The sequence below is a fragment of the Syngnathus leptorhynchus genome, chromosome 5 (assembly GCF_054491065.1).
Source record: "Syngnathus leptorhynchus isolate UIUO chromosome 5, UIUO_Slep, whole genome shotgun sequence".
Taxonomy (NCBI): Eukaryota; Metazoa; Chordata; class Actinopteri; order Syngnathiformes; family Syngnathidae; genus Syngnathus; species Syngnathus leptorhynchus.
In genome coordinates this window covers 6,240,003-6,253,701 of record NC_141199.1, presented here as the reverse complement: position 1 = coordinate 6,253,701, position 13,699 = coordinate 6,240,003, and the positions used below count along the sequence as shown (strand labels likewise).

At 40.7% G+C, this 13,699-nt stretch overlaps 1 protein-coding gene, 1 non-coding gene and 1 gene segment (V, D, J or C); 1 reads left to right on the top strand and 2 right to left on the bottom strand.

Moving 5' to 3' along the window:
* Positions 1 to 3,855: 3,855 nt before the first annotated feature.
* LOC147056543 (Ig kappa chain V region 3547-like) lies at positions 3,856 to 5,205 on the bottom strand. The segment is given in 2 exon segments: positions 3,856 to 5,034; positions 5,151 to 5,205. Coding segments are annotated over 2 exon segments (360 nt in total).
* A 1,737-nt stretch (positions 5,206 to 6,942) lies between these two features.
* On the top strand, positions 6,943 to 7,014 carry trnaq-cug (transfer RNA glutamine (anticodon CUG)). The gene has a single exon. It is a non-coding gene; the product is annotated as a tRNA-Gln (tRNA).
* A 942-nt stretch (positions 7,015 to 7,956) lies between these two features.
* On the bottom strand, positions 7,957 to 13,440 carry exosc9 (exosome component 9). Of its 3 annotated transcripts, none has more exons than XM_085913171.1 (12): positions 13,273 to 13,440; positions 12,819 to 12,913; positions 12,244 to 12,363; positions 11,990 to 12,092; positions 11,772 to 11,909; positions 11,533 to 11,615; positions 10,304 to 10,436; positions 10,122 to 10,210; positions 9,833 to 9,979; positions 9,586 to 9,746; positions 9,426 to 9,504; positions 7,957 to 8,717 (listed from the first exon to the last, which is right to left on the bottom strand). In XM_085913171.1, exons 1-12 carry the CDS (start codon positions 13,336 to 13,338, stop codon positions 8,654 to 8,656), a joined length of 1,278 nt encoding a protein of 425 aa, XP_085769297.1. In that variant the 5' UTR covers positions 13,339 to 13,440; the 3' UTR covers positions 7,957 to 8,653. The 3 variants fall into 3 exon arrangements, with proteins under 3 accessions (XP_085769297.1, XP_085769300.1, XP_085769299.1); XM_085913174.1 differs by having other exon boundaries at positions 9,595 to 9,746; XM_085913173.1 differs by having other exon boundaries at positions 9,586 to 9,743.
* Positions 13,441 to 13,699: the final 259 nt, after the last annotated feature.

Sequence of the window (13,699 nt, the reverse complement as noted above, 5' to 3'; positions counted from 1 at the left end):
GATGTAATGAACTTGAGTCACTTCTTAAGATAACAATCAGCAAATTCACGTGGCTTCTATACATCATTTGAATAGAACAGACTGCAGCTGACTGATAAAACAGCTCTTTGGTCTAGTCTTGTCAAACTCAGATTTCCATCTGTTCCATGCTGTCCATAACATTGTCCAGAAGCAGATAAGTATAACACATATACAGAGAAGAGAGGGGAAAGAAAGCAAAATGACATATAAACCCTCACACAAAAAAAAAGCTAAGAATAAACTCTGAAGTCTGAAGACAGCATAGGGCAAGCTCAACAGCTGTTTTATTTTGCATCAACTTCAAGAAGGACCCATGAGTGGAGAAAGAGAGCTCTTACTTTACTTTCATTCTATTTATAACAGGGGGATGCAATCAACAAACACCTCGAATAAAGAGAAGCAAGATTGAGTTTCACAGCATTTGCTGCTGGTGCTCGCCGTTGCCCTGCTTGTATTATTAGGCAGACTCTGTGGCGATCATTTCCCTGGAAAGGAACTAATTTACAATATTAATATGTACATATAACACATATAATATTGACATACATTTTCTATGTACAATTACAGGCTTGATTCGACTTTAAAAGAAAATTTACTGCTAAGAACCAAATTATTCAAAACCTTGCTAAATTATGAGTTAGTCAGAGTCTTTTTTGGTTTTTTATTGAGGCAGCCGGGAAACTGAAACCTGGGCAAGAGGCCGGAATATCAGGTGTCAAACTCAAGGCCCGGGGGCCAGATGTGGCCCGCAACATCATTTTATGTGGCCCTCAAAGTTAAAACGTGCATCAAATTGTCTTCACCTTTCAAACGAATCTTTTTGAAATATTTCAACAGTTTATACTAGTCTGATTTGAAAATGAGTTGTCAGTATGTTTTGTAGCTTACATCTCATATAATATGAGGCGTTCATAAATTTACTAGGGTTAACATAATGGCCCTCCGTAACTATGACGACAATGCGGCCCGCAGCAAAAATGAGTTTGACACCCCAACACACGACACATATAGATTTACACACATTCGCACTTGTGACTACACCGACCAACAGTTGTTGGTCTTCATCTAACCTGCCATACATGTTTTAGGAGTGTTAGAGGAAGTTGGCATAACCCTTGCAAGTGTTCTCCCTGCACTTGCCCCACACAGGAAACTCCAGCCCCGATTTGAAGCCGGGGCCTCTCAAATGAAAGGCCGAGGTGGCCTCTGTACTGTCCCTGTTTTAGATAGGGTATGAATTTTACACAAAAATGGTCCAGTAAAATCTATCTTTTCGCATCTTCTTCACCCACACTTTTTGAAGTAAGTTTGGCCTTATTCTTCAGCTGGTTAATGACTTGAACCGTGATCTACACTGCAGTGGCTTGTAATTGACCGGCGACCAGTCCAGTGTGTAATCTGCCTTGTGCCTTGAGCCATCTGAGACCGCTCAGTAAAATGAGTTATTAAATTTGGTCACAAAACAATGACATAAATAGGTCAAAATCCACATATGTTCCCACCTCAGTGGAAAAAGTTGCATGTCATCCCAGAAAGTATGGCAACATATGGATCATGTAACACGCACCTCTAAAGTAAAACAGATGTCCACAGATGAGTTGACTGCTGAGCTCAGCACCTGAAAGGCTGAGAATGTTTTTCACGTCTCTAATGACTTTGCCTAATTGCTTACTTGTGGCACTCCATCATAGCTTTAGGTCGACAGTGTGTCGTAGCATATTTTAGGTTGAAGGTCCTTAAGACAACGAGCGGCACTTACATTTTTTTTTTTTTCATAGTCACGGTGGTGTTTCTCGGCTTCATTAATTCATACATCCTATGACACATTTTCAAACTTTAGTTTTACATTTTTATTGTTATCATTTGGTGCACTTGGACAAGCCCTGACCTCTTATTTATGCTCGCTAATCGTGCAGTTGATCTGACAAAAGCTGACACCCACTCATTCAGTCATTTGAGACCTGACATCTGAGTCATGCCAAGACCTTCTTGGAGAGGACACAACCTCACTCATACCTTCTTTTCTACACTCACGTAGTCCTTTCAAACATATTTAGATATATATTTATATGAATCTTCCAACCATTAATTCACTCTATGGTCACAGAAAAGAAACAATTGTCTGCATTATGGAGTAAGTGGATTAAAAAAATGAAGACTGGGTAATGATTCTGTTAGGTAACTTTATGATTCTTACATCAGAATAATCTGATTAGACACTTACAGAATGATGAAATGTATTGTTTCTGAATTATTGTCTGTTTCTTAACTTACTAATTTCTTCACTCCAGTTTATGGTGTGAAAGTCATACGAATAATGCATTTTAAATTTCTCCACGTAGAAATTATTGCCACTAATAAGAGAGAGACAACAACCATTTTTTGTTTTTTCAAAGTGTCAAAAAGACAGAAATGTATTCTGGAGCAGAATGATAACATAACATTATTCATAATGTGAAGGTATACCCTTCAAAAAAATTCTAACTTGTCCTTTTTGGCAGTGAGTCTGTGCAACATCCTCTTCCTGTCAGCTTTGGCACAGCTCCACCGGCTCCTAGTATCGTATTCAGAATTCTAGGAATGACTAGCATAAGGCCGTTTTCATTGGCCTACAAGGTGACTTATGACTGTGTACTGTACTTTTTCTGCTGCCGGTTAATGCAAATATGCCTTGACACACTTTGCGGTCTGTCTTGGCCAAATGATATCTCAATGCACCGCTTCTGTCTTTTGGTAAAGTGTGGTTAGCATCTGTTTATATCACTGATTCATATGAGATGCTTAATATCTGCTCTATCTTTGGACCTTTGCTGAGAAAAGTTGTCTATAAACCCTTTGGAACCATCCAGTAGATGTCAGATCAGTTACTGCAGTAAAACATTGTATGGGAATAACAGGAGATAAAATATAGACGGCTGGAGAAATGTCCTTTTGCTGTACGGGGACTGTCGAGGTGCTCCTGAGCAAGGTACGGAACTGTTGAACAAACCCGAGACATCATTCATTCCTGGCCCCTGACATCGCATCCAATTGCCAGTCTGTGCATAGCTTCAATATACTGTAACAGTGTCAAATTGAAGTTGCCCTTGAGGAGACTAATCAACGGTCGATGTTATTCCTCTCCCGTGGAGATAGACAAGGAGACTGCCACTGCTTTGTGATAGTACATGCACACTCTCAGAGCTGCTTTGTCTGGTACTTTTCCACTCACCGAGCCACACGTTTGCATGTGAGTGCGAGTATGCATGAGCAGGGGGTGAAGTTGGGGGCGACCGAGCCTCTGCAAGAAGAACAAAAACAGTTACACTCTATACTTGATGTACGTTGAGAAGGACAAAAAAAAAAAACCAAATAAAAATCAGTCCAAATAGTCTAAAAGTGAAGTGCTGGGAAATATCAGACAATCACATCGACACACATCCCTTACAGAAAATATAAATGGCCTCAACAATGAGTGGCTGGGCCTACTTGGCAAAGGTGTTGCTTGACTGTTGAAAAAACAAAAAAAAATCAGAGCCTAACCTTTGGTAAATATAAAAACACACCCTCACTTTGTGCTGAGATTCAAAAGGATTTTGCAACTATTTGAAAGCTTCTGAGCTGGGATGACTGTCACATACCTTAGAAGTCACATAAAAGATTGATAAGGTATTTATTAATGTTGTGTAAAATAATAGAATATGATTAATTGGGACATATTTGCCCAATTCAGATCAAAGAATGGTTTAAGTATTACAGGAATGTGCACGTGTCCTGTGTGTGTGTGGGGGGGGTTGAGTGGCATCATGATGACAGTAACCACATGAAGGTTGTAATAATTTAAATCACATTCAGTGTAGGTTCAAACAAAATGGCAAGTTTTGATGCAAAGCACATTTTGAAAATAAACATATCATATATAGTACATGTATATTTCTTCCCGTGGAGGCTGACAAACTCGGTGGCAGGCATCTGTCACTCACAGGGCTGTCTTATAAATATTCACCTTCAACAAAATCACATCACTATGCAGACTCCACAAAAAAAAAAAGGCCCAGCCTGTTCTTCTCATAGTATTCCTGACATCTTGTGGAATGTATGCTACATTACAATTGTTAACTTATAGTTTTTCTGAGTAGCTTTGGTACATCTCTTAGGTCAACATTGAAATTGTCAAAACTAGTTGTTCAGTCTGCGCATCATTGTGTCACTGAAGAAAAGCCCTTTCTCTTACATCAGAACACAGGATCTAAATGACCCCTGGAAATTTATTGGTCTTGACCATACACTGGAGGGAGTTAATATGAAAATTGGATGGGGACTGAATGTAATTGGTTCATACTGACCCAGTAAATCTATACCCCAAATGAGATCAAACAATACACTAAAACAGTAGAAGTGTGAGAATATTATATAACACAAATTAAATAATAATAATAAAGAATTAAACAATAAAAATGGGGCACAATGTTACTGTTGTGAAAGCTAAAGCCCACCCCCCAAGCACTAGAAAATTAGTGGTGATGTGTATCTTTATGAGGATATTTTTTTTACATGTTATATTGTAATAAATAGTTGAATAGACATAAATAGTCTTGAATTAAACTTGAATTCTGACCGGTTAAGTTGAGCATTCTTCTATCTTCTGCTTTTCATTTGCCACCTTCTACAGACTACTTTCACTTCTCTCAAAAGTCCAAGGAGGTTTTTGTACGTCTCTGAGTCACCGTGTCAAGCTGCTACCGCCGTAGAAGGCGAAACAGTAGTATTCGGCCAGGTCATCTCTCTGGACACCACTGATGGTCAGAGTGTAGTCAGAGCCGGATCGAGTGCCACTGAATCGAGATGGCGCGTTGGAGAATCTTGATGATGCGTCGTAGATGAGCAGTTTGGGAGCCTGTCCAGGTTTCACTTGGTACCAACTGAGATCGTTACCAATGTTTTGACTCCCCGTGGCCCTGATGGTCACGGTTCCTCCGAGAGAGACAGACATGCGTCTGTCCGTCTGCCTTAGAAAATTCTGGGCAGAAGATCCTGAAATGAGATGAATGAGAACCCAACTGCCACCATGAAGCAACACCAAATGTCAAGTCAAACTAGTCATTCCTATGAAATATTCTGCTCTGACACCAAGTTTCAAAGAGTCTCACCAGGAATCAGTAGAGCCCAAAGGACAAGCGCAAGAGCGGAAGACCACATCCTGACTCGTAGTGCGAGTGGTGTTTGCGCAAAAAGGAGTGCTGCAGACTTTTTGAAGAAGCGCAGAAGCTCATGCAAATGAGGATGCGAACGCAGCTGGCTTTGTGAAAGCGAGAAGATATCACTTCTTCCTTTTTTGGACTTTTCCACGTTTGAGTGCATCAGTAGCTGCGCTGTACTTAGCAAAAATGAACATGGTTTTGCTCACAGTCATCTTCAAATTAGAATTTTAGAGCAATGATTCTCTGCTAGTGGTGGACGAGTTCCACTATTATTACGCAGCCGCCCTCTTGTGGCATGTGACTGAAAGAAATACATGTTGGCCATTGTGGTGGTCTTGGAGAGCAAAAAATCTTTTTCATCATGTTTTAGAGATGGCAGAGGCGCATGCAAATGAAGCTGTGAGCGCACCTGCCTTTGTGAAAGTGCAAGGCCGCTACTTCCTGTTGTTTGGACTTGTACTCCTCGGTATGACAGCAAATCATTGCTCATTGACAGTAGATGAGTTTTTGTACGGACGGCTCACCGCTTTGCATCACTGTGGTGGAGTTTCGCTGAAGAAGGAACCAAACTCGTCCTTGGTAAGTTCTATTTAATTGACCATCTATTATCTTGCATCAAAATAATTGATAATTGTTCAGTTCCTTAACCAGCTTTTGGAAAATGAGTAACATTATTTTTGTCAATTTTTACAAAACAAACGCCCAGCCCTTTCTTGAGTAAGAGCTAAAAAACAGATTTGAGAAACTATATTAGCTGTTAACGGCTACTTCCCAAAGTCTGGCTGTAACTACAATGCAATGATGGAATAATGTTTATTGTGACATATATTAGGACCGTTTGATCGTTTGTTGCCCAGTCAGAAGGTGTTTCATAAAGCATGTTGTAAATTCACATGACCTAAGTGACATTTAAAGTGTGTGCAATTGGAAAAAACTGCTTGTCTCTTGTCCTGTCCCCCTGACAGCGGGTGAGGTGCATCGGCCCACCGTGACCCTCTTCCCTCCTTCCAAGGAGCAGCTGCAAACAGAAAAGGCCACAGCCGTGTGCGTGGCCAAAGGGGGCCCCCAAACCTGGACCCTGGGCTGGAAGGTTGATGGCGCCCCCGCTACCTCGGGGGTGTCGCACAGCCCCCTGGAAGAGGCTGATGTAGATGGGCTTTACAGCTGGACCAGCACCTTGAGCCTCACACCGGACCAGTGGCGCAAGGCCCAATCGGTGAGCTGCGAGGCCAGCCTAGCCGGGCAAATCCCCGTCGCGCAAACCCTGCCGAACCCAGGACAATGCTCAGAGTAGAACCCGAACCCGTGTTTGTGTCTTTGCGACGTTGAAGCATTGTGAAATAAAAATGTCTGAGTATCATTTGTCTCTGTAGCAGCTGCTTATCGGAAAAGGGAAGCAAACTTGGTAACACGACAAAAAAACGTCTCACCAAGCACATTTATATTGTGACAGGTAGTCTAGAGAGAAATAGAATGAAACAAAATGATGAATTGATCATGGCACATACACAGAGTATAGTTATAAAAAAATATTAATAACCGGATATAGTTGTAACTAGAACTCAAAATGAATACATTAATATTTTATTATGTATTGCAAACCTATATATGAACACAGCCTAATTCAAAACTATATTTTGCTCTTAAGGGTGAGGAATATTAAAAGCATTAGTGGAATGCATTCGCACACCTTTACTTAGTTTTATTTGCGATGTAAATAATTTCCAAAATGTGCCGCAGCGGTTCCATGGTGTAATGGTTAGCACTCTGGACTCTGAATCCAGCGATCCGAGTTCAAATCTCGGTGGAACCTGGCCAATTTTGCATTCATAGATTCGAATCCAACATATCGAATGTTGCGTCAACAAACTTTCTGGTGTTTTTAATTCCTTTGGCTGGTCTTTTACAAATTTGTGAGATCAGGTCCTTTAATCATTGAACACGAGTGTGCCCCAATGCACTTCGCAACGTTCTGGGACGACTTTAATCGAATTTTGCAATGCAAAATTCTCACGATTAACTCTTTCACTCACCTCATTTCCACTGCTGTTCGGACGTTGCGTAAAATGTAAATGATAACACAGTGTAAAAATGTGCCCATCTTTCGCAACAAGGTTGGTTTGGAGGAAAATGTTGGCATGCGAGATTTTTCTCATTCTAACATGGATTTTCTGCCATTTTTACATGGAACCAGCATTTTTAGAGCTCTCGATACTCAACCAGCATTTTTTTTTTTATTGACTGCATGAACTAATAAATCTTCAATTGATCTGAATGCAAACTCCAAGATACTGTTTCAAGTAAATAACATTTGATTTGGGGACCACTAAGCTCAAAATGACAAGCTATACCATATATATTTAGTTTCTGAGGACCGGGGATGCCATGGGGTCTTCACAACCTCTCAAGACCAAGACCTACATAAGCTGTCCAAGCATGACCAAGAATGCATGATCAATTGCTGTGGACTGCTCCAAAGATGTCCTGGTGATAAAGTCCAACCACGGGAAACTTCACTCCGTCTGTTGATTAGCTGCCAATATAGCTGCAATGAAAATCCACCCACCTCTTTCTTTCCTTAATAACACAAAGTGTTGCTGATTGTTGAGTCAACAGTCAGCAACAGTCAACAGTGTTGACCAATTAATGCAGTGTGTTGATCTCCATTCCACCCTTGGATATTTTGGTACCTTTTACAATGAAATTGTTTAAAATACATATGAAAAGAAAAATCTCAGGTGGCTGCTCAACAAACTATAGTCAAACCATTTAATACACAAAAAACATGAGTGACATTTTTTGCAGACGGTGATCATCATCAACTCTGATGCTTCAGTCGGTTTCCATCAGCATTCCAGATGTGCAACATCATGAGTATGTGGATGAGATGGTGTACTTTGCAGCTTCTATCTTGAAATTCAATATCCCATGATTATTCAGTATAGCTAAATAGACGTCTTAGCAGGCAGTTTTGGTAGAAGTGTGATTCACCTGATTGTAATGACAAAACTTTTCATGCATCCATCCATCCATCCATCCATCCATCCATCCACCTTCTTGACCACCTCTCCTCACTGGAGCCTATTCCAGCTGACTTTGGGCGGTAACATCCTGAACTGGTTACCAGCCAATCGCAGGGCATACCACTCACACTCACGGGCAATTTAGAATGTTCAATCGGCCTAGCATGTATGTTTTTGGAATGTGGGAGGAAACCCACGCAGGGGAAACATGCAAACTCCGCACAGGAAGACCGAAGCCGAAATTGAACCCACAACCTCTGAAATGTGTGGCAACAATATAACCAGTGCTCTACTGTGCCACCCATGAAAGAACTTATATAAATGAAAAAGAAACAGAAAGTAAAAGCTGATATTCTCAAAGTACTCCGTTTTGAAGGCAAGTCAGAGGGAATCGTAATAGGACTGGAGTTTTGGTAACAGAGCTTTCTCTCATTTTCTGTGCCGTTTCTTTGATGCTGCTGGCCCCTTCAGGTGGGAACTTGTACTTGTATTCCTGATAGGGAGGAAAAAGTGGGTAGAATGGATTCCAGTCAGCACACACATTTGCAATTAACTTCAGATGTTTTTGTAGGCTTTTCCTGACATTTTGACATTCTTACACCTTGAAGCACAATAAAAGGGTACACATAAACCAATTTAATAATAATAATTTAAAATATCATAGAAAACTAAAAAAAAACATCATCATCATCATCATCATCATCATCAGGTAGAGAAAACAGCACAACAGTGATATTACCAGAATTTGGGTATCACTCCAAAATTAATTATAATATATATATATATTTTTTTTAAAGACAAGGAAACTGGTCAGGGAAGCTGGCAACATTTCAAGTACCGGAGGAATTTCTGACAAATAATAGCTGTTTAGTCCACATGACAACAATTTCCAGCTTAGCTCTGGGCTGTGAGCTAGGGTTTAAGACGACAGCCTCGAAGCCAAGATCTTGCAAATGTGTCCTAACTTTTGGATCATAATTCCAAAAGGTATGTTTGATGCAAACAAAACTGCTCAAAAAAAAAAAGAAAACACACAACATCAAGGGGCCTCTTCAAAAAGTCAAATCTTCTAACCTTTTCACAGGTTTTGACTTACCAACCACCTCTGCGAAAGGCAGGTTAAAAATTGAATCATGGCATCTTTCTGTCTGCACCGAACAGTTTGATCGAAATTCGAGCAAGTTCTGGTCGAAACTCTTACTTTTGAACTCCTCCCGTTGCCTCTGGTTGAAGTATGACCACTTCATCCTCTTCACTGTCAGACAGCTCAACCACATCTCCTGGAATGAAAAGCAATTTCTAAGGTCACTTAATTGGTTTTGCTGACATTACCAGAATTAACTTTAGATTCCACTACAAACCTTTCCTACCTTCCGCTTGATGTTTTTCTTCCACTTCCATTGCGGCTTCCTTATCATCGCTGTCTTCTTCATCCAGGTCATCTTCCTCTATTCCCCAGCTGTTCTGAAGCCCTTGGCCTACTTGGCCCATGCCCGGGATTGGCACTACCGGCGACTGACTTCTAGTATTGCTTTGTTAAGGTTTCACGATAAATTCAAAAATGAAAGAAACATAAAACACTTGATTTTGACACCAGAAGGAAGATACATCTGAGGAGGGACCTCGACCGTCAGATCAATGTCATTGGCTTGTTCAGTCGCATCCGTCATCTCTACTGGCGTCTCTTCCATTTTCAAAGCAGTGATTCGCTCTTGAGGCATAGACTCAGCAAAGCCGCACTTGCCACCCGCCTTGCTGGAAAATATTCATGATCGAAATGTTAGCACTGACTAAGAGCTGGACTTCGACCGTTTAGTGCTCAAGTAGGTGTGTGTGTGTGTGTGTGTGTGTGTGTGTGTGTGTGTGTGTGTGTGTGTGTGTGTGTGTGTGAACACACCGGGCTGTTTTGTCATTCTCCAGGGCTTTCGTGATGAGTTTTGTGATTTCGGACACTTTGACGCTGGCTATTTTACTGCATCGCATTACCTTAAAGAAATGAAATGTAAGAATTCGATTCCAACTTTGATCCATGCAATCAATTGAAATGGGTAAAAAATACAACAAGAGGAGTCCATTAACCTGCTCCTTGAGCAACATGATCCCACCGCTAGACTGGATCGAGCAGATTTCCCTGTGCTTGTTCATTGCAATCATCAGCAAGCCGTCCATCACACGCTCCTCCCGCTCACACGGATCTACGAGCAGATATGTCCTGCATAGAAAACAAGAGGAGCAATAAGTACAGTGTGCTTTTTTTCTGAATTAAAAATATGTAACAAAATTGTTTGCTTTGAGGGGCGGACCAAGCCAATTACATTTCATTTCAATGATTTGATGAACAAATAAATTGAAATTCAGTGACAAACTTGGTCACTCTAATTATAATCTGACTGGTGATAAGGAGTAGCAATCTCACTGACGTAAAAGTCTAACAATGTTTTTTTAAGTTGAACTCCAATTTGTCTATAGGTGTGATTGTGAGCATAGAATGCTTGGTTGTCTGTGTGTGCCCTCCGATTGGCTGGCGAATATCTCACTGACGTAAAGGTCTAACAATGTTTTTTTTTTTTTTAAGTTGAACTCCAATTTGTCTATAGGTGTGATTGTGAGCGTAGAATACTTGATTGTCTATGTGTGCCCTCCGATTTGCTGGCGACCAGTACACTGCCCGAAGTCAGTCTGGAATAGGCTCCAGCATGCCTACGACCCTCGTGAGGAAAAGCCGTACGGAAGATGAATGAATGAATGAATGTTTGTAAACCTTGTAATTCGGAATGGACTACTGACAAAGCAGTTTAACTGTTAACCTGATTTTGTTTCGAGCGGTCACTATCGAATACTTATCCCTGTGGAGCGTGGGATGTTTTCACAACATGAAACAAACGATCACTAGTGCGCTTTTAAATACCTTCAGAGATCACCGCTAATTCCGCAGATGAAACAAAAAAAGCAACTCTAAAAGAAATCTTTCATTGTCCAATTTGCATTTGTCAATTTCCATCTTTGAAAGCTAGGTTGTTTATCTTTTCTTTTCTTGAATACGCATGCATTCGCCATGCTCCTTTATGATTTCAAGTTTCTTATCAATGCCTTTGAGTTCTTGACTTTTGGTTTTCTCTGCGTATTAGATAGAAAAATAGGGCAAAAAGTACGACTTTTGGGACAGTCCAGCACGCATTATTTGCTTTTACATCGATTCCTATGAGGAATGTTGCTTTTACTTATAAACGTTTACAAACCCAATCGCGGAAACCAATAAAGTTTGTAAGAAGGCGGACCAAAATCTCTCCAATATGCTGCAGCCTTACCCTTGCTGGAAAAAGGCGAAGCTGACACTGATGGGCATGTGGTAGATGCTAAGAGCAATGGGATCTCGTTCATTTGGACTATACTGAGAGAGCAAAAACAGTCAGTTGCAGCATACACACAGACAATGGCAGTCCGACTCGATAGTTACTCATAGGTAACTTGGGGAGGAAGCACAAAAGTCCACATGCCAGGGCAGGTCAAATGTAAATATAAAGTGACATGGCTATTACTAACTCACCACAGTGACCTCATCTCCCTGAATGCCAACGTCAGGCCGCCTGAAGTGGCACAGAGCGGCGATTGCAGTGATGCTGGCAGCATCCATCAGGTTTCCATCATGATTGAGTGTGTGCACATCCACCCGAATTTGCCATACCTAGGCATGCAAATGGAGCACTGTCACGATCACCACAGAGAAAGTGCTTGTTTTGAAATCTCTCAACTGTTGAGGTTGACCTTTTCGCCAGACACCACACACAAGGACTCCAAATCAATGCACTTGGAGTTTCTTAAGCATCTCTCCAGCTGTCGATTCAGCTTCACTGACAACTCTGACTGCCTACAGAGAAAGAAAATCATGAAGCTTCTTTTTTAATTTTCTTATCTTCGCTGGACTAATCAAATGATAAAATGAGATGGAGAAGGGTTCTGTGTACAAAAACAAGACTAAGAGTACAATAACGAGACCAAGGCAGTTTTTTTTTCTTTACCTGCCCTGCTCGAATGCAGGTGAAGCCATGGGTGACAGCTCGATATTGAAGAACATGATTCCCTCATTTGGTCGGCTGTCTTTTGGGGCCACCAGCTCGCAGGATACCTGGGCCATTACCCTGCGCCATGACAAGCAAAGCAGCATACAATAGTTGAGAAGATGAATTCAATTTAGAAGATCACATCACCCACAACCCTGAAAGCGTTTTGTGAGAGAAAAAAGGTTAACGGAAACAGTGAACAGCACGGCTCACTGGACACCTCAAGGACTTTTTTGCTTTCTGTGTTAGGGAGTCACCAATTTGATTGTGAGAAAGAATTATCTTTCCATGGCGTCAACTCAAAAAAATGAGCAGAGTCTTCAAAGTGACTAGAGTCCTCTAAGCATCAAACACATCATGCCAGTAGTACGTAAAACTACACAGTGGAGAAAATATTGTTTCTTAATACAAATGGAGAAAGCCCCCGTTTTCAAACCATGCCCTTAACTACACGTTGGAAGTGAACATATTTGATAAAGCAGGCAAACAAAATCAAATTATCGATTAGACTTTTTTGGAAGCGATTCGTTCACCTTGTTTTGCCCAGTTCTACAAAGCAGCATCCAAAGTCAGTCCCAAACATGATCTTTAATTTCCTGTAGTCATAGGTCTGCCGTCCATCCAGGCGCTGCAAAAAGAAAATACCACACATTAAGACATTTGCAGTACTTGTTGAACACTTGACTGTATACACACAATACAGTGGGCGTTTTAATTGCGCAATATTTACTTTATTTTTTATTTCAATCATCAAAACCAAAGACAATGTAGAATGTTTTTGATTTTATATGTTTATTTCGGCAGGTTCATGTACAATACAACTGTACAGCTTCATTTCACCTTATGTTTTACATGACTTATCGAAAATGCAATAACAGTTGAACTGAAAGTTCGAATAAGAAACAGAAGCAATAACGATTAAACTGTAAGTTTGAAGTTTTCGACCAAGACCAGACTGCGTTTCCAAAACGAAAGTGCAATATTTACCTTTTTCTCTTGGATGGCTTTAAGCAAGAAATCCCGCTCACAGTTTGACAAAGGTGTCTCCTTCATTCTGCTTCAGTCGTTTATACGCTACGCTAAAACTCTGGGAGCATGACTAAAAGAGGCATGCGACCGCCATTGTTATTTTTGTGAACTTTAACCCGGAAATCCATATACGTCACACCAACTTGAGTGTTCATTTTTCGTGCTCGCTGTTGTCCTATAACCTACAACATATGTTCCGCTTACCACCTTTTGTCCGATCGGAACCGAAAAGCAATTACGTTTAAGAATTTTAGGACGTATTTCATGTCACTTTAAATAACCCTCATTAATTCAGTGCCAACTTGGCTGAAGTCAGCTGTACAAAACAAGGCAAAAGAAAAGTGAATACAAATACTAAAGACAAAAGATAACGACACAACGTGAT